The 27,778-nt window shown below is 41.5% G+C and overlaps 2 protein-coding genes across 3 annotated transcripts in view; both read left to right on the top strand.

Annotated features, from left to right (window-relative positions):
- ROPN1 (rhophilin associated tail protein 1) overlaps positions 1 to 9,765 on the top strand; it is a 34,704-nt gene extending 24,939 nt beyond the window's left edge. The window contains exons 3-6 of the mRNA XM_038583059.1: positions 1,469 to 1,586; positions 2,880 to 3,041; positions 8,910 to 9,085; positions 9,564 to 9,765. Of these exons, the coding sequence (XP_038438987.1) occupies positions 1,469 to 1,586; positions 2,880 to 3,041; positions 8,910 to 9,085; positions 9,564 to 9,630 (523 nt within the window). The 3' untranslated portion in view covers positions 9,631 to 9,765. The remainder of the gene's footprint in view (positions 1 to 1,468; positions 1,587 to 2,879; positions 3,042 to 8,909; positions 9,086 to 9,563) is intronic.
- An 11,680-nt stretch (positions 9,766 to 21,445) lies between these two features.
- The window catches only part of CCDC14 (coiled-coil domain containing 14), a 56,174-nt gene continuing 49,841 nt past the window's right edge, over positions 21,446 to 27,778 (top strand). The window contains exon 1 of one of the 2 annotated variants that reach the window (XM_038583058.1): positions 21,446 to 21,598. In XM_038583058.1, coding sequence (XP_038438986.1) covers positions 21,569 to 21,598 — 30 coding nt within the window. In that variant the 5' untranslated portion in view covers positions 21,446 to 21,568. The remainder of the gene's footprint in view (positions 21,599 to 27,778) is intronic. The other variant, XM_038583057.1, reaches the window with a different exon arrangement.

The following is a 27,778-nucleotide window of genomic DNA, read 5'->3' as shown; positions in this document are numbered from 1 at the left end:
CAGAGGGAGAAGCAGACTCCCTGCAAGGATCCTGATGTGGGACTTGATCCCAGGACATCAGGGTCACACCCTGGGCCGAAGGCAGACACTCAACCACTGACCCCCTCAAGCGTCCCTAATACCTTTTTTATCTAATCCTGAAATAGGACTCAGTATTTTTTTTCCATATTGTACTCAGAGTCACTAAGCGTCAGTGGGCAGTAGACTTCATTAAAATTTTTGAGGAAAGATAGAGAAGGGTTTTAACCTCACGTACTCCATGTAAGATCATCCCCACCCCCTGTGGCTTCTCACCTGAGCCTCTCTGGGTGCCCTGCCAGCCTTCTCTCTCTTCTCCCTTGAAGCCCAAGCTTCACTACTTCCAGCTGGAACCTTTCCTGGCCCCCCGCTGAGAGCACCGCCCTCTCCTCCCCTTTCTTGTACAGGTGACTCTCGTGTTCTTCCAACTTTTTTCCAAGATTGTATATTACTTATTACCACGATTACATAGTACCCACTACCTGATAATCAGCTTTAAGTACACCACTAGCTGGGATCCCTGGGTGGCTCAGGGGTTTAGTGCCTGCCTGCCTTTAGTCCAGGGCATGATCCTGGAGACCCGGGTTTGAGTCCCACATCAGGCTCCCTGCATGGAGCCTGCTTCTCCCTCTGCCTGTGTCTCAGCTTCTCATGAATAAGTAAATAAAATATTTTTTAAAAAAGTATGTCACTAGCCATGTTACTAAAAAGAGGCATTTTATGTTTGAAAAACAGTTCCTCTAGGTACCAGGATTCTTCCTCCATAAAAGAGAGTGGGGGATTTAATCTAACAATGATTTTTCTTTCTCCTATTATATATATGTTATATAATGCATATAATACATATAATCTATGTATATATGTATATGTATATATCTCTGCACATATTAGAAATTATATAACCATGTGTATTATATATAATAGACATGATAGGAGAGACACAAATTACTGTTATCTTATGTATTGTTGCGTTCTATATAATGTATAATTATTGATACATTGATATTGATACTATATAATGTATAATACATTGATACATATATATTATCTATCTCCTACTATATATTATATGTCTATGTGTGTATGTATACGTGGGCACACACATGTGTATATATAAAACATTTAGAAGCATGACTGGGAAAAAAAAATCCCAGACTCAGTGCTCTTCAAGGAATTCCACACCAAAATTTGTGTTAATTACTCCTCATCCTTAGAGACAAACTAACCTTTTTACTCCTTAAGTGTTCTTTATACCTTGAGTGGCAAGTAACACACTCAGGCCTTTCCTGTAGGTAAGTGAACTACACGAAACATCTGGCATCTAGAAGCTCCTACCAAGTGTTCTGTCCTCCAGCCCCTTCCCTCAAGAAAAAGGGGTGGGGGTTCTCAAAACAGCCAGAGGCCCCTGGAGCAGCCGATGCCTCCCCAACCCCTAACTCTCTTCTTGCAGTTATTTCGGGGCTATGTCCCGTGGAGAGATTCCTCCAGTGAGAGAGCGGTCTGAGCGAGTGGCTTTGTCTAACTGGGCAGAGCTTACACCTGAGCTGTTAAAGATCCTGCATTCTCGGGTAAGGGCCGGACCACAGCAGCAAGGGGGAGGATGGGCCATGCTGAGGCCAGGTGGGTACAGACACAAGCCCACCATCTCCACCCAGCCAGCTGGCCACTCAGTATCATACAATTCACTAAACCATGCCTTGGAAGCAAATCTTCTCTTGGGGAAATAGGAATGATATTGAAATAGCTGAGTTATTAGCAGGGGTCATCCCAGCTTTCCCTGAAGCTGGCAAAGTGTCCAGGGGCTCAATTCAATACTAATCCCTCCTCCCCAGAAAAGTGCAGATCCATAGTCCCTTTACCATGACCGCCCCCCTTACTGCTCAAGACCATAATAGGATGCCAGTCATGGTTTGGAGACAGGCATAATTTAGTTCCCCAGTTACCCCAGGTGCAGACCTAAGCTTGCCTTTTAGGGAAAATCCTGGCTCTCTTCACAGCCACGTCACTCTGGGAGCTTTCCAGTGAATGGATGAGGACAGTCTGACTCAAGAGAGCTGCAGTTTGGCCAGTTCCCAGGAAATATGGTTTAGTACCACTATACTCTGCTTTAAATCCAGGACAGAAAGGTTTGGGGTGATTGACAGCCAACAACCTTGCTCCCAGAGGCTTAGTGTTTCACTAGAATCAGAGGGCTCGGGAAGGTGATGCTTCATTGGGGCATCGGTAGTCTTATCACATTGTTGGCTAACAACTGGCCATTTGTTCCCTATCTTTTCTTAATCGCCAAATACCTTATGCAACACACATGGCAGAGATCTGACACACATGGGACCAAGCACTATTAGGCATCCAGACCCTTTCTTGGGAAAGCATGAGAGTTGCATGTGAAGTCTAGTGCAAAGAACTCCATAGAGCATAGAAGCAAGAGACTTAACATCTGGTTCTGTTCTCACCACCGAGTAGTGGTCCCAGACAAGCCCTCTCCCCCTTGGTTGTATTTTCAGGTGCCCCATCTGCCTTACAGGGACAGCCTGAGGATAAAACAGCAGACAATAAAAACATCAGAAAAAAGATAAAATGTAATATAAAGATATTATTTATTTCCCTATAATTTTGATACCCAGAGTTAAAGTGATTGAATTGTACCTCAGCATGCTTAACACCACACTGAGTATTTCTCTACCCTTGCAAAGAGAACTGCCAAGAGTCCTCCTGCCCTGACCCACCCACCCCCACCCATGCATCCCACCCCGCTGTGTGCCGGGCGGCAGCTGGCCTTGCTGGGCCTTGCTGGGCAGTGTCTCCAGGGGCATTCTCTCATCCTGTGCCTCACTCTCTCGCTTCTGTCCCCTGGTCTGCAGGTTGCTGGCAGACTGATCATCCATGCAGATGAGCTGGCCCAGATGTGGAAGGTGCTGAGTCTCCCAACAGATCTGTTTAATAGTGTGATGAACGTGGGCCGCTTCACGGAGGAGATTGAATGGCTGAAGTTTTTAGCTCTTGCTTGCAGTTCTCTGGGAGTTGTAAGTGAGCTTTGCTGGTTTTTGTTCCTTACGGGAAAAGCTCTATCCGGGCCTAGAAGAGTAGTATCTCTGTCTGTACACACAGTCAGTCTCTGGAGCTGAGGACGAGCACACCTGTCTTGTCTACTTCCATGCCTCTCTGAATTAGGTCAATCCTCTGCTCCTCAGCCAGAAGCTGGGGGGAGGAGGAGAGAGGGGAAAACTGTCATCAGACCCTGGGGAGGGTTTACTAGAATGTGGCTTCTGGATTATTTATGAATTTTAATCATTGCCCTCAGATTTATTTCCATCACTGCTCCACTCATATTCCTAAAGATAACCAAGAGCCAGCTGCAGATGTGCTTACACTCAGGTTCCAGGCACCTAGAAGATATACCAATAAAGCCTTTAAAAAAGAGGTGCAGCCTTACAGGAAACTACTATTTGATAAGCATAATTGGATACAAAAATCAGAGATGAGAGAGCAGGAAAGGAAAAATGAGGCTATTTCCAGACTTACAGTTATGACATCAGCATGGATGTAGGATGCTCATACAAATTCATGCCTTTTCTAAATTTGACTTGATTTACAATTGGAAAAGGAATGTTTCTGTTTTAAAGAAAAAGATACTGCACCCAGTCCATAAATATATGTATATTTAAAAGCTTTGGGTATCATCTTACATACGGACTCACTCTTGCTTAACACCATTTTAATAGCTTAAATGAAAATGAATCAGAAACATGGTTTTTTAAAAGTCCCAGAATATATGCAAATTTGAAAGTTAATGAGAAAATTATTGCCTCTGCCAAAAGCAAACGGTACACAAAGGTAGTTTGAATCAGTCAACAAATCTAAACACCATCTTATTCTTTCTTCTTAAATACACTTGGGATGCATGTCTGACATTTTTGTTTCTGACAAAAGTTGAGAAATATTATGTAGTTCAGCTTTACCTATGGGCTTCCCCCCGCAACTTTCTTAATAATCATTTCTTTAGAGAAAGGAGAGGAGAGGCCATTCACAGTTTCTTGTCTCCTGTTGTCCCGTATAGTAACATGATATAATGAATAAATTCCTCTCCTCCAAGAGGAGAGGAAAATACAGCCAGGGCAGATGTTTTGCCTATCAGCACTATCACACTTCTGTGGGAACAGCCCCAATGATTGGAGAAAGTCCAGAAGGAAAAATAAAAAATGGACGAATGTTATTAAATTTTCATAGGGTCACAAATTTACTCCACGCTACGCTCAGAGATGTCTGGGGTGGGAGGGGGAACATACTTTATTCCATCAGTTGTTAATTCTGATTTTCCTGATGTACCCTACCCACAAAGGGTTAAGTAAGAATTAAGTAGATTCAATTCAATTCAGGAATTTTAGTACCTGAAACGGCTTTAAGGTAAATGCCCAGACTCTCAGATTTTTCCACACTACTCTGCTTTTCAAGACGGCAGTGGAATGTGCAATAAGGACACGGTGACTCCAGGACCACAGAGCCACCAAGCAAAGGGTTTCCCGCAACTCTTGGTCCTTTGAAATCCATGGAGATAAATACCATCTGTGTGGTCCTAGCTGCCTGCAGCCTAAGTCCTGGGTCTCTTCTGTTTCACAGCATGGTGCACCACCACCATCCCCCTGCCCAGCCTCCGTGCTCATCATCATTCTGGCAGGTTCTAGGGCCTCTCGGAACCCTTTCAGGTCGCCCTCCTCTGCTCCCTGGCTCCAGGGCTCTACTTCCCAGACCCTCACCACCTTGTGAGAGATGTGTGAGTCCTCTCCTTGTCCACATACCTCAAAGTAACCAAAAGTGACTATGGAATACTAAATTCCACTCTTCCCTCTGCTTAGCTCACAGCACAGCTGCTAGGTTTACTTCAGCATGTCTGCCTCCCAGATTGGGGAGGGGAAACCATGAGGCGGATTGTATCTTTCTATCTCCTTTCCAAAACAAAGAGTTTGGATCAGATGTTCCATGAAGTTCTTTCATCTCTAATATTCTACGATTCTGTTCCACCTTCTCCACTTCCACTGAGACACCTTCAGGTCTGGTTTTGGATCACAGTGAGGTCCTGAGGTATCTGACTGTGCCCCTCATCATCCCAACATTCCAGAACACCTAGGTGAAGTCAGCCTGAAGGGCCTAGTCTGTAAATACAGGCGCCCTGTGAATCCAGGAACCAGGTGCATTATACCCATCTGTTTCTTGTTGGACTATTGCTGGGAACTTCAATGTGGAGGTATGAGGGCATGAGCATCTGGTGGAGGCTTTGCATTCTAGTTAAACCTTACATCCTTAGAGGCAAGCCCAGGGATTTCTCCTTCCTTTGCTAATTCACCAGCTAACCATGATCCTGATGCCATTTAGAAAAACCAGTTCCCTCCCTTCATCTAATGGCAAGTACTTTCCTGAGCTTTCCTAGTCTACACCCATGATTCAAAAGTCTGTGGCGGGGATCCCTGGGTGGCACAGTGGTTTAGCGCCTGCCTTTGGCCCAGGGCGCGATCCTGGAGACCCGGGATCGAATCCCACATCGGGCTCCTGGTGCATGGAGCCTGCTTCTCCCTCTGCCTGTGTCTCTGCCTCTCTCTCTCTCTCTCTCTCTCTCTCTCTCTCTCTCTGTGTGACTATCATAAATAAATAAAAATTTAAAAAACAAACAAACAAAAGCCTGTGGCGTGCAGACCTGTATTCCTCTTCCCTCTCAGCACTCCTTCCTCTAGACTAGCCTATATTCCCTCCTGTTCCACTGGGACTGATTATAGAAAAGGAATATTGTGTTCATCGGAAGGAAGGACATGTTTTGTTGGCAAATAATTCACTTTCTGAGACTTTCACCTCTGGGTTTGTGAGTCTCAGCAGATGCTTAAGGGCTCTGTTTATGAAGTGGATCCCCCAGCTGACCAAAAAATCTTGTGCAACAAAATGCAGATTCTTATTTAGTTTAGATTTATTTACGTTTTCCAAAAAGCTCTAGTGCAGAGAATTCTTTATCCATTCAACCATGTATAAAATTTTTAAAAAATACTTTAAAATTTTATGAGGACAGTAGAACTTAAAGGTTTGTGTTTGAATGGTTAACAAAAGATGCTGTAGGGCTGCCAGAACAAAGTACCCCAGACTGGGTGGCTTAAACACCAGAAATCTATTTTCTCACAGATTTAGAGGCTGGAAATCTGAGATCCAGGTGTCTGGAAATCTGAATGATCCAGGTCATTCCTCTTGGCTTGTAAATGGCCATTCTCTCTCTTTCTTTCTTCTTCCTTTCTTTCTTTCTTTCTTTCTTTCTTTCTTTCTTTCTTTCTTTCTTTCTTCTTTCTTTCTTTCTTCTTTCTTATCTTCCTTTTTTTAAAAAAAGATTATTTATTTGAGAGAGAGCATGAGTGAGTTCAGGGAGGGGCAGAGGGAGAGGGAGAGAGAAACTTTAGCAGACTCATTGCTGAGCTCTGAGCTCGATGAGCAGCTTGATCACAAGACCCTAAGATCATGATCTGAGCAGAAACTAAGAGTTAGACACCTAACTGACTAAGCCACCTAGGCTCCCCTCCGTGGTTCTTCCCATGGCTGTCTCTCTGTGTATGCATATTATCTGGTGTCTCTATGTCCTAATCTCCTCTTTTTAGAAGGACAGCAGTCCTATTGGATTAGGGCCCACTCTAATGACTGAATTTTAACTTAATTACCTCTCCAATGGCCCTATGTCCAAATATAGTCACATTCTGAGGTACTGAGGTTAAGACTTTAGCATATGAATTTTGGGGAAACATAGTTCAGCCCTTAACAGCACCCCAATCTGGATGAGCCTAAAGGGAAAGAACAGCAAAACAAAGGCAGTAGGGGATTTTTTTTTAAAGGAGAAGCAGAGAAGATGAGCTATGAATAGAGATTCTGGAGTTCATTGCACGCATGCTTGCAAATCTACCCCAAACCCCCTGTCATGCTGACCTAGAGTCACACATACATCCCTCCATCTCACTGACCCAGTCTTTGGCTGCCTGCCTCTCCCCCTCCTTCCTAGAAGTGCCTGGCACACTCCTACATAAAGTGTTTCACAGCAGTTTCCAGGTGAGGACTCCCAAGGGCAAGGGAGAGTCAACGAAAATGACCTGCTGCAAACCCCAAATCTCTTTGACATAATGTGGCTTATCATTTTAAAATTCATATACATTGATAATTCCATTTCATAAAATAGCAATTTTTATAAATGTAAAGAAACAAAATTTAAATATTAAATCAATTACAATTAATAATTAATGCAAAAAATGTTTAAGTCACTTGTCATCAGGTAAAACTGTCACCATAGGAAGACAGTCAAATATATTCAGCATCCTCATATATCTTCTGACAATCCCTACTTCCACCCCTGGGTAACACACACCAGTTAAAGAAGCATCACGCAGACATCCATTCTATTCAGAGGGAGGATGGGAATAGAACAGGCCACAGCAACTGCAGAGGAGGAACAAATGCTGGCCAGCCTTCTGGGGGCATAACAGCTGCCTTTTCCTTCACCCAGGCACACCCAGTTACAACAGTCAGGACTCATTTTTCACTGATCCCTGAAAAGTGTTTAAGGATAATCTGCACATCATTGGTTTCAGTAAACTACCAAGATATACATGCTGACCTATGTTTGCTAATTCAGAACTAAGCAATCCTTTTTTCAGATCACTTCTTTCTTTTATCCCATAATCTCAACATTCTTTCACTTGTGAAATTTATATAAAAAGTAGGTATATTGGGCCACCTGGGTGGCTCAGCCTGTTGAAGTGTCTGCCTTCGGCTCAGGTCATGGTCCCGGGGTCCTGGGATCAAACCCCATGTTGGGCTGCCTGCTTAGTGGGGAGCCTACTCCTCCCTCTTCCTCTGCTCCTCCCTGCCCTGCTCGTGCGCGCGCTCTCTCTCTCTTAAGTACATAAATGAATAAAAAATCTTAAAAAAAAGAGTAGATTTATTTAAAGACACAAGGTGAGTAAAACCTAATTCTGAACATGATCTTTTAATACTGAAGTTTCATTGTAAAGAGTGTTTGCTCCTATACCATAAACCTTCTGGCACCCATCATCTACTAATTCTTCCCCAGCAACAACAAGGTGAATGTTATGTTATTTATAATACTAGGTCTTCTGATTAGATGGATCTACATGTTTTAGAAGAACTGGCTTTAATGCTCCATGTCACTTTTCCTATATCTGGGGCTCATGTCTTCCCAAGGACTTACCCTTCTCCTCCCTCCTTCCCTCTATGTGGCATTGGTCCAAGTACTGCTCAAGCATGTGAGCTAGACTAATTACCTCAACCCTTTAGAGGTAAGATTGGAGAGCAATAAGAATAAGAAGTAATTTTGATTTTTTAGAATGTAAAATCAAATTCTCCCTTAGTGAGGTTATTCTAATCAAAGTAATAAATATCTTAAACTATTCAGCAGTTTGTAAACTTAATTCCTTGAGAGTATCCCTCCAACAAAGAAAGGAAAAAAGAAAGACACCCAGTACATCAATAGTTTTTAGATTGAATTAAATGATATTTGGATGTAAAAAAGTTCAAGCTTTCCAGAGTATTACATCATTCTCACTTCATTTTATGAGAGCAATATTTTTGTTTTCTTTCTTGTATCTAAACTGATTTAAGGGGGCACCTGGGTGGCTCAGTTGGTTAAGCATCTGCCCTCAGCTCAGGTCATGATCTCTGGGTCCTGGGATTAAGCCTTGAGTTGGGCTCCCTGCTCAGCGGGGAGTCTGCTTCTCCCTCTCCCTGTGCCCCTCCCCCCTGCTTGTTTTTTTCTCTCTCTCTCTCTCTCTCTCAAATAAATAAATAAAATCTTTAAACTGGTCTTAGGAATTTAGTTTGGAATAGTGACTTTCTCATTTTATCTTATGACTTTTTAGACCATTGCCAAAACACTCAAGATAGTTTGTGAAGTGTTATCATCTGACCATGACAGTGGACCTCCTCGGATCCCATTTAGCACCTTCCAATTTCTCTACACATATATTGCCGAAGTGGACGGGGAGATCTCTGCCTCACATGTCAGCAGAATGCTGAACTACATTGAACAGGAAGTGTAAGTAAACTTTTACCCATCAGAGGGGAAAGAACACTGGGTAAACAAACCTAGCAGGCCATGATACAGTGAGGTTACTGTATTACACTGCTCGGAGGACGGAGCAATGTTGTGAAGAACAAGCACTAAGAACCCAAATGAGACGGGAAGAACAGTATAGGACAGTGATCCTGGTGATGAGTTGGAAAGGCCACTTCTCAGGCTGCCGCCTGAAATTGTCCAGTCACAAACTCGGGCAGGACCCAGGCCTAGGTGTCTCAGCAAGCCCTTCAGGTGACACTGACTCACACTCATGTTTACCAAGTAGGGGAGGAGTGGAGAAGGAGAAGAAGGACCGGGCTGCCCAGAGATCAGACAAAAAGAGGGCAATGAGGATAGGAGCCACACAGAATTCATTTGGAGTGGGAGGGTTAACATACTGTCTTTCTTAAGATTGATTGTTCAATGAACTAACCTCGGATACATTTTTCCCAAACAGGATTGGTCCTGATGGTTTAATCAAGGTCAATGACTTTACCCAAAACCCTAGGGTTCGGCTGGAGTAAAAGCACAGTTTGGGCCATTTTAAAGGAAGATAACAGATGATTGGGTTTCAGAATGGCCAAACCCCAGGCACCATCCAATGTCAATTTTCTTGTACAACTGGCACACACGAATAAACAATTAGGCAAACATATGAACTCGGAAATGTGCAGAATTAAGATGTGAAATTGTTGGAACGAAACACCTACATTCACAGAAGATGAGTATTCTTCCCACATGGACACTGAGCAAAGGTGGCCATCAAAGCATGGTTAGAAAATGTATCTCCAGTTGAAGCCAGGCTGGCAGATTTTCATAGGGAATGTGTTAACCAGACACAGTTTTGTGATTATTAAGCATAACTGGGACAAGTATCTTCTCCATAGTCAATCCACATTTTTATCAGTTTAGTCCCCCATTTGTTGGTACGGTGCTACTCATTGACTCATGCACTCACTCACTAATATTTGTTAAGGTTAGCTAAATGTGAAGAATAAGATGCCAGATAAAATACAGGACACCCAGTTAAGTTTGAATTTTGGATAAGCAAATAACTTTTTAACATTTGTTTTGTTTTGTCTTCATGCTAAAACTGGCAACCCCCGGTAGGAGCTACGCTGGCTTCTGGGCATATACAAATAAATCATATCTGAATTTTTGCTCTCAAGGAGCTCACTGTCTAACATGAAGACAAGACATGAACTCAAATCACTTTTTTCCTTTTTTTTTTTTTTTTAGAGAGGGGAGGGGAGAGAGCGTGCACACAGTGGGGGGAGGTGGGGCAGATGGAGAGGGAGAGAATCTTAAGCAGGCTCCATGCCCAGCACGGAGCCTGACCCGGGCTCAATATCACGACCTGAGATCATGACCTGAGCCTAAATGACTGAGCCACCGAGGTGCCCCTGAACTCAAATCACTTAAAGGCAAGTCACTCCACGAGGAACCATACATAACTTGTTTCAGAGATAAGTATTAAAGTGAGGATGTCAGCAGATTTTTCTGACACCATATACAGATGTAATGGGACCCTCTCAGGACTTGCCCTGTGTGAGCTGAAGACCTCTGACAAGGTCATTGAAAGATTTTTCTTTCTTCCAGGAAGCAGATGAGATGAACAGGCTGTGGGATTATTATTCTTAAGGCCAGGTGTGCCAAGGTTGCTGGTTTCCTTCTCTCTGCAATGCACTTCTTTCTTGAAAGCTGTGTAAGAATCATGTTAGCAACCTTTTCCTATACACATACCCTCCTTCTGAATGGGGGAGAAATTCATCTATTAGTGTCTCAATCAGCAAGAGAAGATTGTGAAGGGATGTTATCATTAAATCCTTTATTTTAGTCTAGAGTGAAGTAATAAAAAGAGCTGAAACACATTCTATCTGCCCTGGTCATCCGGCTACACCAGCAGTGGGTGGGCAACAACCAGGTCCCCCCTGCCATCTGCACCTTAGCCAAAGCAGCCAATCATTTATATCCACTCTGGCACATTAGGCTGTTGGAAAAGTCGAAAGCCCTAGAGGCGAAACCTGGCACTGTAATTGTAACTTCAACCTGCCTCAGTCTCTCGGTTTCTCTTTCACTGTGATCAAAGAATTCAAATATGATCTTGTCTGGGAGTAGGGAGTGGGTAGTGAAAGGGAACAGAGGGAATAGCCCCACCTTGAAAGGCCCTAAAACAAGGCCAAAAACGTAAAGCAGAAGGGGCCTTTGTATGTTTGAGAAAAGAGACTGAAACTAGAAACTAAACCTCAATAGCCCTGAGCATAATCCACCAAGAGTGAGGCTAATGAAACAACTGCCATCAAAGCAAATACTGGCCCCAGATATCAAGTCACTGATCGTACTGTGGCCATTGGTGGAAACTAGGCACAACTGGCAGTGCCACTTGTTCATCTTCTAAGCCACCACTTGATGTCTCCCATTTCCCTCTCCTGCCCTGGCTTACTGTGACAATGCTTCCTCTATGCCACTGAGACAGCTAAGCCACAGATGCTCATTAGAGACAGCCTGTAATAGCACATCTGCCATCCAGCCTACTTCAGAGGTCATCCCGAAGGTGAAAGGCAGCTTTGGCCTCAACCTGCCCTGTGCTGTATTAACAATATTATCAGGAATGCCTAGGTGGCTCAGTGATTGAGCATCTGCCTTTGGCTCAGGCCATGATCCCGGGGTCCTGGGATCAAGTCCCGCATTGGGTTCCCCGTAGGGATCCTGCTTCTCCCTCTGCCTATGTCTCTGCCTCTCTCTCTCTCTCTCTCTGTATATCTCATGAATAAATAAAAATCATAAAAAATATATCATCAATACTGTATTAATGATAATTGCCAAGATGCATTAGGCACTTATTATGTACGGCCACTATGCACAATGCTTTACATACATTTTCAAAATTGTCTTTACAACCTGACCTTGTAGAGTCAATATCATTCTCCCCATTTTACAGATAAAGAAACAGCCTTAGAGAAATTAAGTTGCTCACTGTCAATGGTGAGAAGGAGTTTGAATTCAGGTCTGTCTGACTCCCAAGCTTGGGTTGCTGTATTTGCTCAATGCCTTTTCTAGTAGTTTCTCTCCAGGAACAGCCTCTGAGATAAAGATTTAAGTGCAAGTGGTTTATTTAGGAGGCAATCCCAGGAAGAATGGAAAGGGAGTAGGAAAAGTAATATAGTGATGGAAAGAAAGCCAATAGACAGTGTGTTATCAAGCTACTTATCCCTAAAGCCCAGTCATGTTGGAGGACTCTGGGAGACAGAGTAGAACACATGTAAGAATTATCTCAATCTGAGGGATGAAGAAGCTCTTCATCATTGGCTGCAGGCTGTTTCCTCACCAAATTCCCATCTGTCATTGACTAAGGGTTGTTTCCAGAGGCATTAACTTACTGGCATTTCCAGCTTGCCTGGCTTAAGGCCTGGGCTTGCTCTTTTTGCTGTAGAAATAAAAAGCTCTCAGATAGGAAGTCATCACATTTGCATGGGGGTACCACCACCATCTGCTACAACACCTTACAGAGATACTAATAAAACAAAATTTTAGCCTTTTCATCACAATTGTTTCTTTCCTCATGTCAGGCACAAGTCGAATAGGAGCTGCAGGGCAATAAGTGACTGACACCATGTGTATTCAAATCACACTTGACCCTCAAACCCTGGAACATTGTCCCAAACCAACAGTTTCTTCCTTACATGAGATCATTCCAAAGGGGCTTGCTTGGTCCTTGCTGCTAATAGACCCTTGTCAGATCCATCCCATTGGCCTTCCTATCATGGACCAGAAATATTTGAATCCTAGCATGACCTCACTTAAGCTGTCAAACTGAGACCCCTCAGTAAGATGTGGTTATGTTCCTCCTTTAAAAAGAAAAGCATTCAGAAAGGAATAAAATCAAGATTTTATAAAGAAAAAGAAGTGGGCTCTTTCTTTCCTAAATTAAGCTATTTTGATTAAAGTGAAGACTACAGATACATTTAAAGCTTCAGTGGGAAATGCAAAGATTATGGCTTAATTCCATTTTCTCTGTGCTTCTTATTCTTTCTCCTTGATCCTGCGTAATCAGGTAGTTTCTCTAACTATCCTTAGTTAACCAACATCCAAGATCACCAGTGCCCTGCAACAGAAAGAGCTGGGCAATCACATGTGGAAAGTTGGTTTTGAATTAGGCATGAATAGGATTCTGAACCTAAAATCCTTGGAGAGGTTCCTGAAGGTTTCTGATAACACTATATATACATATTTATATGAAATGTGCACATTAGCATTTTTCTGGGGGAAAAAACAAAGTTTTAAAAAAATTATCAAAATTATATATGATCAAAAAGGTTAAGAAATCTTGGGTTGGAAATAATTCCAGAAGGCACTAAATGGCTTAAGGAAAAGCAACAGGGCAGTGTCAGATTTTTCTAGGCAGAACCTGAGCTCATTCTTCTAATATTTAATTTATAATTCAGTCCACAGCTTCTTTCCTTTTGAATCTTGTATCTTGGCTATAAATCTTAACTGTGTTTTTAGATTTTCATATACTTTGCAATTGTGGTTGTCTTCTATAAACTGGAGCTTGGTTATATGAATAAAGACTTTCACACTTCAGAAGTGAGCCAATGAGAAAAGCTATTGGCCCAATGCTCTAAATTATAAAACATTGCCTAGACCAAGCAGAGTCACTAACCGTGACACTAGAGGGACCTAAAGTTCCATATCAGGCTAGAGGGCTGAGTCCCGAATAATACTAATAACAGACCATCAGAATAATGGTAAATAAATAGCCATATAATAAGAGTTGGAGACATGAATACCCCACTTACAATAATGGATACAATAATTAGACAAAAGATGAATACAGGACTTCAGTAATACAATAAACCAAGTAAATCTGACATATACAGAACATTTTTTAAATATATTTTTTATTGGAGTTCGATTTGCCAACATATAGCAAAACACCCAGTGTTCATCCCATCAAGTGCCCCCCTCAGTGCCCATCATCCAGTCACCCCCAACCCCGCCCACCTCCCCTTCAACTACCCCTTATTCGTTTCCCACAGTTAGGAGGTCTCTCATGTTCTGTCTCCCTCTCTGATATTTCCCACTCATTATCTCTCCTTTCCTCTATAATCCCTTTCACTATTTTTATATTCCCTGAGTGAATGAGACCATATAATGTTTGTTCTTCTCCGATTGACTTACTTCACTCAGCATAATCCCCTCCAGTCCTATCCATGTTGAAGCAAATGACAGAACATGAAGACTCCTAACTCTGGGAAACGAACTAGGGGTGGTGGAAGGGGAGGAGGGCGGGGGGTGGGGGTGAATAGGTGACGGGCACTGAGAAGGGCACTTGACGGGTTGAGCACTGGGTGTTATTCTGTTTGTTGGCAAATTGAACACCAAAAAAAATAAATTTATTATTAAAAAATGGTGGGTATTCATCGTTTCTAATGGCTGAGTAATATTCCATTGTGACATATACAGAACATCTAACCAACAACAGCATATACATTCTTTTCAAATGCACATGGGACACTTTTTAGATTAGACCAGATGTCAGGCCATGAATTAGGTCTCAATAGACTTAAAAAGATAGATTATCATACAAAGTACTTCTCCAACTACAACAGGATAAAGTTTGAAATCAAAAATAGAAATGAAAGGGTCACAAAAGTGTAGAAATTAAGCAACATACTCAACTAATGGATCAAAAAAGAAATCAGAAGAGAAATTAGAAAGCACTTAGAATTAAATGAAAACAAAAACAGAACATACCAAAAATTGTGCGAAAGTAGTATAAATAGTGCTCAGGAAAAAATTTAGAGCTATAAATGCTTACATTAAAAAAAAAAAGAAAGATCTGGGGCACCTGAGTAGCTCAGTCAGTTAAGCATCCAACTCTTGATTTTGGTTCAGGTCATGATCTCAAGGTCACGAAACTGAGGCTCCCAGTGGAGCCTGCTTGAGATTCTCTCTTTCTCCCTCTGCCTTTCTCCTTATTTGAGTGTGCTTTTTCTTGGGCGCTTGCTCTAAAATAAATACGTAAACACATAAAATATTTTTAAAAATCACAAATCAGCCACCTAACTTTATAATTTAAGGAACTAAGAAGAAAAAACGGAAACTGAAGTTAGCAGAAGGAAAGAATAATAATTAGTACAGAGATAAATGAAATAGAAAATAGAGAAACAGTAGGGAAAATCAATGAAACCAAAAGTTGATTCTTCAAAAGATCAATAAAATTGATAAACTTTTAGCTAGATGGATCAAGAAAAAATAGAAAAGACTGAAATTACTAAAATATCAGAAATGAAAGTAGAGATGTCACGACTGATTCCACAGAAATAAAAAAATATTATAAGGTAGTATTATGAACATATTGGATAACCTATACGAAATGGGATAAATTCCCAGAAATCAAAACCTATCAAGATTAAATCATGAAGACATTGAAAATCTGAATAGACTTATAACTAATAAAGAGATTGAGTCAGCAATCAAAATCTCCTGACAAAGTCCTGGACCTGAGGGCCTCACTAGTGAATACTACCAAGCATTTAAAAAAGAACTAATATGGCAACCCCAGTGGCACAGTGGTTTAGTGCCACCTGCAGCCTGGGGTGTGATGGAGACCTGGGATCAAGTCCCCCGTTGGGCTCCCTGCATGGAGCCTGCTTCTCCCTCTGCCTGTGTCTCTGCCTCTCTCTCTCTGTGTCTCTATGAATAAATAAATAAAATCTTTAAAAAAAATAAAAAAGAACTAATATTAATTCTTTTTAAACTTTTCCAAAAAACTGACCCCTTTATAATATATTTTCTAAGACCAGCATTATTCTAATATCAAAGCTGAAGACACTACAAGAAAACTACAGATCAATATCCCTTATGAGTATTGATGCAAAAATCTTCAACAAAATACTAGCAAATTGATTTCAATAGCATATTAAAAGGATTATACACCATGACCAAGTGGGATTTATTCCTGGGATGCAAGGATGGCTCAACATATGAAAAATGGTCAATATACTATATTAACAGAATGAAGGAAAAAAATCCACATGATGATCTCAACTACTCTGAAAAAGCATTTGACAAAATTCAACATCCTTTTATGATAATACACTCAACAAAAGAGAAATAGAAGGGAACTACTTTGGGGCATTTGGGTGGCTCAGTTGGTTGAGTGTCCAACTCTCGGTTTCAGCTCAGGTCATGATCTTGTGGTTGTGGAATTGAGCCCTACTGGGCTCTGTAATCTGTGTGAAGTCTGCTTCAAATTCTCTCTCCTTCTCTCTCTCTCTCTCTCTCTCTCTCTCTCATAAATAAATGAAATCTTTTTTTTTTAAAGGAAACTACTTCAACAAAATAAAAACCCGACATGAAAAATCCACAGCAAACATCATACTCGATGGTGAGACTGAAAGCTTTTCCTTTAAGGTCAGGAACATGGCAAGAATGCCCATTTTTATTACTTCTATTCAATATAGTATTAGAAGTTCAAGCCAGAGCAATTAAACAAGAAAAAAGAGATAAAACACATTCAAATTGGAAAGGAAGAAACAAAATAATCTTTGTTCACAGAGCATATGATATTATGTGTAGAAAACCCTAAAGATTCCACCCAAAAACTGTTAGAACTAATAAATGAAAAAAAAAGAACTAATAAATGAATTTGACAAAATAGCAGAATATGAAGTCAACAGACAGAAGTTAGTTGCATTTCTATACAACTAATAATAAACAATCAAAAATGAAATTAAGAAAACAATTACATTTACAATAGGCTTCAAAATGAATAAAGTACTCAGGAATTAACTTAAGGAGATGAAAGACTTATACAATGAAAATTTCAAAACAATGATAAAATAAATTAAAGACATAAATAAATGCAAACACATCCCATGTTCATGGATTGAAATAATATTAAGATGTCAATATTATCCAAAGAGGTTTACAGCTTAATTGTTATCATAATCCCAGTGACAGTTTTCGCAGAAATAGAAAAACTTCCTAAAATTCATATGGAATCTCAAGGAATGCTGAGTAACCCATACAATCTTGGAAGAAAACAAAAAAGCTGATGATTCACATTGCTGAGTTCAAACTTATTACAAAGCTACTTTAATTAAAAGTGTGGTACTAGGATAATGGCCAATATACAGACCAATGGAACTGACAGTCCAGAGAAAAACCTTCAAATATATAGTCAAATGATTTTTTGACAAGGATGCCAAGACTATTCAATGAAGAAAACAGAGTTTTCTGAACAAAGAATTCCAGGAAAATTGATTAGCTATATGTAGAAGAATGAAGTTGGACCCTTACCTACACCACACATAAAAAATGACTAAAAATCAATAGATCAAAGACCTAAATATAAGACTTATGACAATAGAAATCTTGGAAGAAAACCAAAGGCAAAAGTTTCATGACATTGGCTTTGCCATTGATTTCTTAGATATGACACTAAAGATACAGGCAACGAGAGAAAATAGAAAAACTGAAAACTTCATGAAAATAAAGTTTTGCAAAAAAAAAAAAAAAAAGAAAGAAAGAAAGAAAGAAAGAAAGAAAGAAAGAAAGAAAGAAAGAAAGAAAAGAAAAGATGGGATGCCTGGGTGGCTCAGTGGTTGAGCATCTGCCTTTGGCTCACGTCATGATCCCAGGGTCCTGGGATCCAGTCCCACATCAGGCTTCATGCAGGAAGCCTGCTTCTCCCTCTGCCTATTTCTCTGCCTCTCTGTGTGCCTCTCATGAATAAATAAATAAAATCTTTAAAAAACCCTAAGTTTTGTACATAAAAAGACTATACCAAGACATTGAAAAGACAACCCACAGAATAGGAGAAAATATTTACAAATTATATATCCAATAAGATATTCATGTACATAATATGTAGAGGACTCCAAAACTCAACAACCAAAATACAAACAACCCAGTTAAAAATATGGGCAAAGATTTGCTTTGACGTGGATGGAACTGGAGGGTATTATGCTGAGTAAAATAAGTCAATCGGAGAAGGACAAACATTATATGGTCTCATTCATTTGGGGAATATAAAAAATAGTGAAAGGGAATAAAGGGGAAAGGAGAAAAAATGAGTGGGAAATATCAGAAAGGGAGACAGAACATGAGAGACTCCTAACTCTGGGAAACGAACAAGGGGTGGTAGAAAGGGAGGTGGGGGTGACTGGGTGATGGGCACTGAGGGGGGCACTTGATGGGATGAGCACTGGGTGTTATTCTATATGTTGGCAAATTGAACACCAATAAAAAATAAATTTAAAAAACATGGGCAAAAGACTGTTGTAGGAATGCAAACTGGTGTGCTCCTCAAAAAAGGTAAAAATAGAACTGCAAACCAGCAATTGCACTATGAGGTATTTACCCAAAGGATACAATCATAGTGATCTGCAGGGGCATCTGCACCCTGCTGTTTATAGCCATATTATCAATAATAGCCAAACTATGGAAAGAGTCCAAATGTTCATCAACTGATGAATGTATAAAGAAGATGTGGTATATATACACAATGGAATATGACTCAGCCATCAAAAAGAATGAAATATTCCCATTTGCAATGATGTGGATAGAGCTCAAGTATATTATGCCAAGTGAAGTAAGTCAGTCAGAGAAAAACAAACGCCATATGATCTCATTCATATGTGGAACTTGGAAAGAAAACAGATCAACATAGGGGAAGGGGGAAGGTGGGGAAACAAACCATAAGAGACTCTTAGTAACAGAGAACAAACTGAGGTTGATGGAGGGCAGTGGGTGGGGGATGGGCTAGATGAGTGACGGGTATTAAAGAGGGCACTTGTTGTGATGAGCACTGGGTGTTATATGTAAGTGGTGAATCACTGAATTCTACTCCAGAAACCAATATTCTACTGTATGTTAACTCAAATTTAAATTTAAAAATGGGCAAAGGACTTGAATAGACATTTCTCCAAAGAAGGGAATGATCAATGATCAATAGCACATGAAAAGATATTCAGCATTAGTAACCATTAGGGAAATGCAAATCAAAATTACTATAACACTTCACATGCACTAGGATGGCTACTATCAAAAATGAAAAAAAAAAAACAAAAAAAACAAATGGAAGTTAAGTGTTGGGGAGAATGTGGAGAAATTGGAATCCTATCCCTGTTAATGGGAATATAAAATGGCACAATCATGTGGAAAAAGAGTATAGTAGTTCCTCAAAAAATTAAAAATAGAATTACCATATGATCCAGAAATTTTGGGTATATACTCCCCAAAATTGAAAGCAGGGTCTGGCAGAGATATTGGCACACCCGTGTTCACAGCAACAATATTTACAATAGCTAAAATGTAGAAGCAACCCAGATGTCCATGCTGTAACATGGATGAACTTTTGAAGACAAATAATTATTTTATTTGCCAGTCACAAAGGATAAATACTGTGCGATCTCCTTTATTTGAGGTAGTCAAAATCATAGAGACAAAATAGAATAGTGGTTGTCAGGGGCTTCCTGGGAGGTGGAATGGGGAGTTGTTTAATGGGTATGCAGTTTGACTTTCATAAGGTGTAAAAAGTTCTGGAGATGATGGTGGTGATGGTTGCCCAACATTGTGAATAGGTTTAGTACCACTGAATTGTGTACTTAAAATTGGTGAAGATGGTATATTTTATGTTTTGTGCAGTTTACCACAATAAAAGAGTTGAGAAAATAAAGACCAAAAGGCTGGAAGCTATTACCTTAAAAACTAAAAACAGGGGAAAATAGGAAAAACCAAAAAGCAGACAAAATGGAGAGGAGAAGTATAAAATTCCAAAGAGGAGAATGGTACACCAGGTATATATAATTGCAAATTACTGAAAAGTGATGTTGATGAGAAACTTAAACACTCACGTTACAGTAATATGCATCATATATTGTTGTTAATATATTTAATATATTTATACATATATACACAGTTGGCAAAAATCTAGAAGGGAATGTACCAAACTGCTAAGAGTGGTACTCTCTGGGATCATAGGGCGATTTTTTCTTTCTTATCTATATTTTCTAAAATAAGCACGTGCTAAGAAAAATGACTGTAAATTTTAAAAAATCAAGTCAACGTCAGGAAAAACCCCTGTAATCTCAAGTAACTATGTTAAACACTTATAGGAGAGGGATGAAGAAGAGAGAGGTCTTTCCAGTCTAATTCAATAGAAAGCTAAATTTATCAAACACCTAGTTTCCCGAAATCAGTATTCTAGTCTTTGGATTTTTACATTCATTGTAATTAAGACTTTCAAAATGTACCTCTTAGCTCTTCTTCCTATTAAAAATGTAATCAGTTGGGTTATTTAATTTCTCCCCAATTTGATTTCCCAAAACTCAACGTCTTAAGCAAAGACTAGTCCCCATTAAAAATTGTGAAGCAAAAAAAAAAAAAATTGTGAAGCAAGCTAATGTGAATAGGGAGGGGGGATCCCTGGGTGACTCAGTGGTTTGGCACCTGCTTTCGGCTGAGGGCGTGACCCTGGGGTCAAGTGATGGAGTCCCGCGTCGGGCTCCCTGCATGGAGCCTGCTTCTCCCTCTGCCTGTGTCTCCTCTGCCTCTCTCTCTCTCTGTCTCTCTTGAATAAATAAATAAATCTTAAAAAAAAAAAAAAAGCATGCGGGGTCATTCTTCATTAAGGGTCATTACTTCGAATGCAGAGTAAACAACTATGCACGCAAGTAAAGCAAAAATCCCAACTAATAAGCACCATTCCGGGTGCAAGGGCTACAGTGAATAATTTCGAAATGTCCATCAGAATCATGCAAAGATGATGATGAATCATGCAAAATCGAGTGAGGGCGCGTAAACTCATTCAAAACACGGAGCTGAACCAACTCCTTCGGAAACCTATGCGCCCTCTCCTTCAGTCCCTTCCCCTGCAAGGCCCTGCGAGGTCCTGTCGCCACTTCCCCCAGCGCATTCAGGGGGGCCGTTCGCCACCAGAAACCCTCGCGACCGGGCCCCGAACTCGGTGCTTTCCGGGATTCAGGAGCCCGGCTCCTGCTCGCGCTGGGAGCCCACTCCGCGCCCCGCCCACCTAGGCCCCGGCCCCGCCCCGCCCGCTGGCCCCGCCCACCCTCGCCCGCCCCCGCCCCGGCCCCGCCCCGGCCCCGCCCCAGCAGGGCCCAGCACCCGCTTCGGCTCCAGCCGGCCCCGCCCCCGCCCCGCCCCCGCCCCGCCCACTCGCATTCTGTGGGCTTCTCCCTCCCTCCCTCCTGTGTGTGACGAGCCGGCGGCCGGGAGGGGTCTATTGCGCACGCCCAGAGCGCCGCGCGGGGGAACCGAAGAGGCCTCCTCTCCGCTCTCCCGAGACTATGAGGCGCGGCGTGGGGCGGGCTCCTTCCCGGAAGCGGAAGTTCGGGGGCGGGCCCAGGGCGGCCGGGAGTCCGCGGCGGTTAGTTCCTCGTCGGGCGGCTCTGCTCCCCTGGGTGCGGGGCTCGTCGGCGGCGGCGAGGGATGGTCGGGTCCGGATGTCGGCCGGGCCAGGTGAGGGCCGTGGCCCCGCGGGGTCCACGTGGGCTAGAGACGGATTCAGGGGGCGGTACCAGCGGGGACGTGCGGCGGCGGTAGACGCGCGGAGCTAGGGGCGGGAGGGGGGGGCGGGGGGGGGGGGTCCCTAACGTTAGCGACCCGGCCGCGTCCGGGCGTGCGGGGTCGAGTCCCGCTCCGCCGTCGGCGCCGCAGGTCGCTGGTCCTCCGCCCCAGCCGCTGGCCACCTGGACCAGGTGCAGAGAGCAGAAAGGGCCCCCACTTCGCGCCCCGCGCCAGCAGCCTCCAGCCCTTCTCAAATGCACGCCGAAGAGTTCACTTTTCTGCCCAAAAAACAAACACACGAACGCTGCTTTTTCAGGGTAAAGGTCTCGGTTCTTTGGACTGTCAACACAGCTGTTTTTCTTTGTTTGTTTTTGGACCCCAGCAGTGCATTCCTTACCGTCCCGAATGCACGCAGCCCTGTGGCCTGTTGGTCCCGCAGCGCCCCGTGCGCCCCCGTGCGCCCTCCTGTCCCCGCGTCTGCGCCTTCTCTGCCCGGCCTGGAATGCCCGCCCCCCTCCCGCCCCTGGGCTCCAGGGCTCCAGGGCTCCAGGGCTCCAGGGCTCCAGGGCTCCAGGGCGGCGCTCGCGCATCCCCATCGCATCCCCATCGCATCCCCATCGTTCGGGGGCTTCTTGCCACCACGCCTCGTGCGCTCCGTGCTAATCCTAATTCGGGACGCTTTCCAGCCTACAGACAGTTGCTGCCTTGTTTGTCTACTCCCTTTACTCCACAGCTTCTCTCTGTTATCTTCAAAGCCTAGGACAGCACGTGGCACCTAGATTTTTCAGGTACTGAATCAAAGACACTCGCTATCCACAGTGGTCTTGCTCCTCTTTGAATACACCCACCTGTCCCCCCCCCCCTTCTTTATTTCTTTTTTTTTTTTTTCCCCAATCTCCCTTCACTTATCAACTCACCTGTAACGCTGTGTTCCCCATTAGTGTGGATCTTACACGGTTTTTTTTTTTCCCAAGACTTGGCTCAAGACTTCCTTCGTGAGTACTTGCCCACCATCCCCACCCTTGTAGATCATCCTCTCAGGTTGAACGAGCTCCCAGTATGCCCAGTATGCGCAGTCAGCAAGGGGGAGGGAGGAGAAACACAGTGTTTGTGAACACCGTCACCTGCAGATTCCGATTCCACTTCTTTTATTTTTTTTTAATTTAATTTAAATTTTTTTTATTTATTCATGAGAGACACACAGAGAGAGAGAGAGAGAGAGGCAGAGACACAGGCAGAGGGAGAAGCAGGCTCCACGGAGGGAGCCTGTGATGGGACTCGATCCCAGGTCTCCAGGATCAGGCCCTGGGCCGAAAGCAGGCGCCCAACCACTGAGCCCCCCCCCCCCCCCCCCCCCCCCCCCCGCCCCGGGGCATCCCAAGCCAAGTACTTTTTACTTGTCTAAGCCTCCTTTCCCTTAGCTATAAAATAGGTGTAAGTAGGTATCAGGTTCTGTCTCTCAAAGAAATGGGAAGATTAAAAATGAGAGAACCTGATGAAACGTCCTGCCTCTCTCTTGGCTTAAATTGGTGCAGCAAAATTTGGCCCCCCTTACGGTTTACCACCGTCTGGAGGATAAGAATACCTGACATTTAGATAGCACTTGTGTGGTTGATGCTGCTCTTAAGTATTTTTACATAGTAGGCATAATTCATTTAATATTCATAATAGCCTTATGAGGCAGATATTATTACCATCTCCATGTTATAGATGAGGAATTTGAGGGATGAAGAAAAGTTCAAATGATTCTCCTACAGTTACAGAACTCATTGGTGGTGCAGCGGGATTCAGACCCAAGAGCTGGTGCCAGAGTCCACTCTTTCAGACATTACACTCTATTATAGGGTGTGGTTTAAATGGAAATGAAAGTCTTTGGGATACTCTAAATTATTCTACAAATGTAATTTTATCTTGTACTTGTTGGTAGGAAATAGAACTTGTAAGAAATGCTTATGCTTTTCTCACATAGCAAAGAAAAAAGATTAAATGATAACACCCAATGGAATTAAATGTGACATAAAGCAAAATGACTGTCTCATGCATTGTGATTTGGGGCACGCCTTTTGGAGAGTGTTTTTGTAATTCGTATCAAGGGCTAATAAATGAATAATAGCCTTTCATCAAATAAATAAGCTTTTAATCCTGACTATGAAAAGGCTTTTTTTTTTTTTTTCTTTTTTTTTCTGCGTATGGAAAGGTTTATTTCAGGCTTTTCAGTTGTGAAAAACATGAAGCAATCCAAGGACATGTTATATTATTTACACCAAGGAAATACTATACAACCATTAAAAAAACATTTGAAGGTATGCTAATATGGAAACAGATTTAAAAATAAAATCATAAGATTTAGTTTTTGTGATTAACTAGTCATTATGACTAAAGAAATAATTCATAGGAAAAAAAAAAGATTGGAAGTCCCAGTAGCAATACCTTGGTTTCTAAATATTATCATGTACTTAAAGGAATATCATCATCCACTAAAAGGAACCACGCCTTCATGGAGGAATGGTCAACCCCACAGCTGAAGCAGGATAATTATATGATGAGCCTGGATACATCAAAATAAAAAGCATCTGCAGAGTAAAGGAAACAACAGAGTGAATGGTATCTTATGGAATGGAAAAAAAGATTTGTAAACCCTTCTGTCTACTAAAGGGTTAATATCCAAACTATATCAGGAGCTCCTACAACTCAAAAGCAAAAAAACAAAGTAACTTGATTAAAAAATTAGCAAAAGACTTGAATAGACATTTCTTCAAAGATGGTGTATAAAAGGCGAGGAAGCCCATGAAAAGATGTTCATCATTACTAGTCATTAGGGAAATGCAAATCAAAACCGCAACGAGATAGCATCTCACACCTTTTAGGATGACAATTCTCATTGGCAAGGATGTGGAGAAATTGGAACCCTTGTAAACTACTGGTGAAAATGTAAAATGGTACAGCCGCAATGAAAAATAGCATGACAGTTGCTCAAAAAATTAAAAATAGACTTCTTATGCGATCCAGAAATTCTACTTTTGGGTTTTTATACAAAAGAATTGAAAATACGATCTCAAAGAGTTATTTGCACTTCTGTGTTTATTGCAGTATTCACAGTAGCCAAGATGTGGAAGCAACCTAAATGTCTATTGATGGATGAGTGGGTAAGAAAAAAAAATGTGTTATATACACACAATGGAATATTATTCAACCTTAAAAAAGAAAAAAATCCTGCCATATGCAACATGGATGAATCTTGAGGATATAAGTGAAATAAGCCAGTCAGAAGGGTAGATACTGCATTATTCAACTTACATAAGGGACCAAAGTAGTCACAATTATAGAAGCAGAGAGCAGAATGGAGATGTTAGAGGCAGGGGAATTTCTGTTCAGTGGGTGTAAAGTTGCAATTATGCAAGATAAATACATTCTAGAGAACTGTACGACATCATGCCTGTAGTTAACTATATGGTATTATGCACTTAAAAATTTATGAAGAAAGTAGATCTCATGTTAAGTGTTCTTACTACAACGAAAAAACAAACCAAAACCAAAGGATGAGCCCAGAGCACCTTGTCACAGAAAGTAAGGAATTACTCAAAAAAATAATGGGAACATGTTAAAATGATATGAGAGCCAGTCTGAAGAGACTACCACTGACAGAGTCTGGGACAATTGGAGCATCAAAATAAATAATGATGATAATAGATCATAACCCTTTGAATAAAATAGGAATCAACCAGTCCATACCAACAAACAATAAAGGAAGAGTGCTTACCTAGAGTTCAAGACCAACTAATACAATCGGAGAAGGACAAACATTGTATGTTCTTACTCATTTGGGGAATATAAATAATAGTGAAAGGGAATAGAAGGGAAGGGAGAAGAAATGTGTGGGAAATATCAGAAAGGGAGACAGAACGTAAAGACTGCTAACTCTGGGAAATGAACTAGGGGTGGTGGAAGGGGAGGAGGGCGGGGGGTGGGGGTGAATTTCGGGTGACGGGCACTGAGGGGGGCACTTGACGGGATGAGCACTGGGTGTTATTCTGTATGTTGGCAAATTGAACACCAATAAAAAATAAATTTATTATAAAAAGACCAACTAATAAATGTAGAAGGAATCATGTAAGGGGGCGCCTGGGTGGCTCAATGGTTGAGCATCTGCCTTTGGCTTGGCTCGTGATCCTGGGGTCCTGGGATCAAGTCCCACATTGGGCTCCCTGTAGGGAGCCTGCTTCTCCCTCTGTGTCTGTGCCTCTGTGTCTCATGAATAAATAAATAAAATCTTTTAAGAAAATTTTTTTTTGAAAAGGAATCATGTAAGTTACAGAATTCACCATTTCCCAAACAAGTAGATTAAGACAAGAATCCTCAATGGATGCTAAAGCTACTCCGTGAAAGTCTGATGAATAGGAAGTCTGCATAATCTCAAAGTATCTGCCCATGAAATGCTTAATACAAAGGTAAAAATAGGAACCTTAGAGTGAAAATCTGGCAGACGCCATCTTAAATAATCAAAGTTTACATCACCAGTAATGAGACAAACTCATACCATGTGCGTTCTCATATCAAGAAGGACAAAACTTCCCTTTTGTGGTATTCCTGCCAAAAACTTACAACCTGAATTTAATCATGAGGGAAAATCAGACAAGTCTAAAATGTCTGGGCATCCTGGCTTGAAGGTTATAAAAGGCAATGAAATGATAACCTGAGGAGCTATTCTAGATTAAAGAGACTAATGAAGTGTGACAATGTAAAGCAACCTATGATCCTGCATTGCACATGGACTGGCATTTTTGAAAAATAAAGGACGGTATTGTAATAATCATCAAAATGTGAATAAAGTCTATAGTTTATAATATAGTATCAGTGTTAATGTCCTGATTTTGATAATTATAATGGTTATATAAATGACCCCGTTTTTAGGAAATATTTAGGAGTAAATAATATCATACCTGCAACTTACCCTAAAATGGTTCAGAAAAACAATAATATATTTTTTGTATTGTATATATTTTGTTACTGAATATATTTTGAGAGAACATGGCAGATATAGTGAAATAATAGTTGGGGAATCTGGATAAAGTGTATACTGAAATTCTTTGTATTATTTTAAAACAATTTTAAAAAGTTTTGATGGAAATGTGCCATTATGATAGTTACTGTTGCAAGGTGCTGTTATCCTAGGTAATTTTCATTACTTGATTTTCTGTAACATAACCTCATGTATATTTTTGGGGGAAATATCTTGTAATCCTAGAAGTATACCATACATTTACCTCTGTATACTTTTTTAATTTTGAAAGATAATAATTGTGGTAGTTGTTTTTGGACTTGGTCCAGAGTATAGCAGCACCATGTTTTGGAATTTCATTTTGGTTCTGGCAAGGATACCAACATATGTATGTACCAAAAGGAAAGACCCTTAGGGTGTCCTGCAGGGACCAGCAGAGCAACACTACATAGAATCTTATTTCCTACAACATTGGTTCTCACGGCTGGCCTCATGACTTCATCATACCCCAAGTTATCTCAAGGAGAAGTATGACTCTACTAACCCAATTTTTAAGATGTATTCTCAGTTGCACATAACTCCAGATAGTTCAGTTGTTCCTGCTCAAAGCTATCTTGGGATGAAACATGTAAACATGTCAAGAAAAACCATAAATGTAACTGCCAACAGTGACTACTTCTGAAGGGTGAAATAAGGGAGTGAGTAGGGAACTTAATTCATCATTTAAAAGTTATATTTTAAATAGAGATCATACTTATAGAAGGTTAATGGATATTAAAAAGATATACCACGGAAAGTCTCCTTGCTCTGTCCTCCAGACTCAGTTTCCCTCCCCAGAGGCAAACAACAAACTTCTTGCTAACTTCAAGATACTGGATGCTCGTTGAAGCAAGTGCATTTTTTTTCTTTGTTGTACACAAAAGATAGCCCACTTATTTTACATTAAAAATGAAATTATTTAAAAAAAAAAACAGTATTGTGGGCATCCTGGGTGGCTCAGCAGTTTAAGCGCCCAGGGCATGATCCTGGAGACCTGGGATCGAGTTCCGCATCGGGCTTCCTGCATGGAGCCTGCTTCTCCCTCTGCCTGTGTCTCTGCCTCCCTCCCTCTCTCTCTCTGTGTCTATCATGAA

The sequence above is a fragment of the Canis lupus genome, chromosome 33 (genome assembly GCF_011100685.1).
Source record: "Canis lupus familiaris isolate Mischka breed German Shepherd chromosome 33, alternate assembly UU_Cfam_GSD_1.0, whole genome shotgun sequence".
NCBI lineage: Eukaryota > Metazoa > Chordata > Mammalia > Carnivora > Canidae > Canis > Canis lupus.
This window is presented reverse-complemented; position numbering and strand designations above follow the sequence as displayed.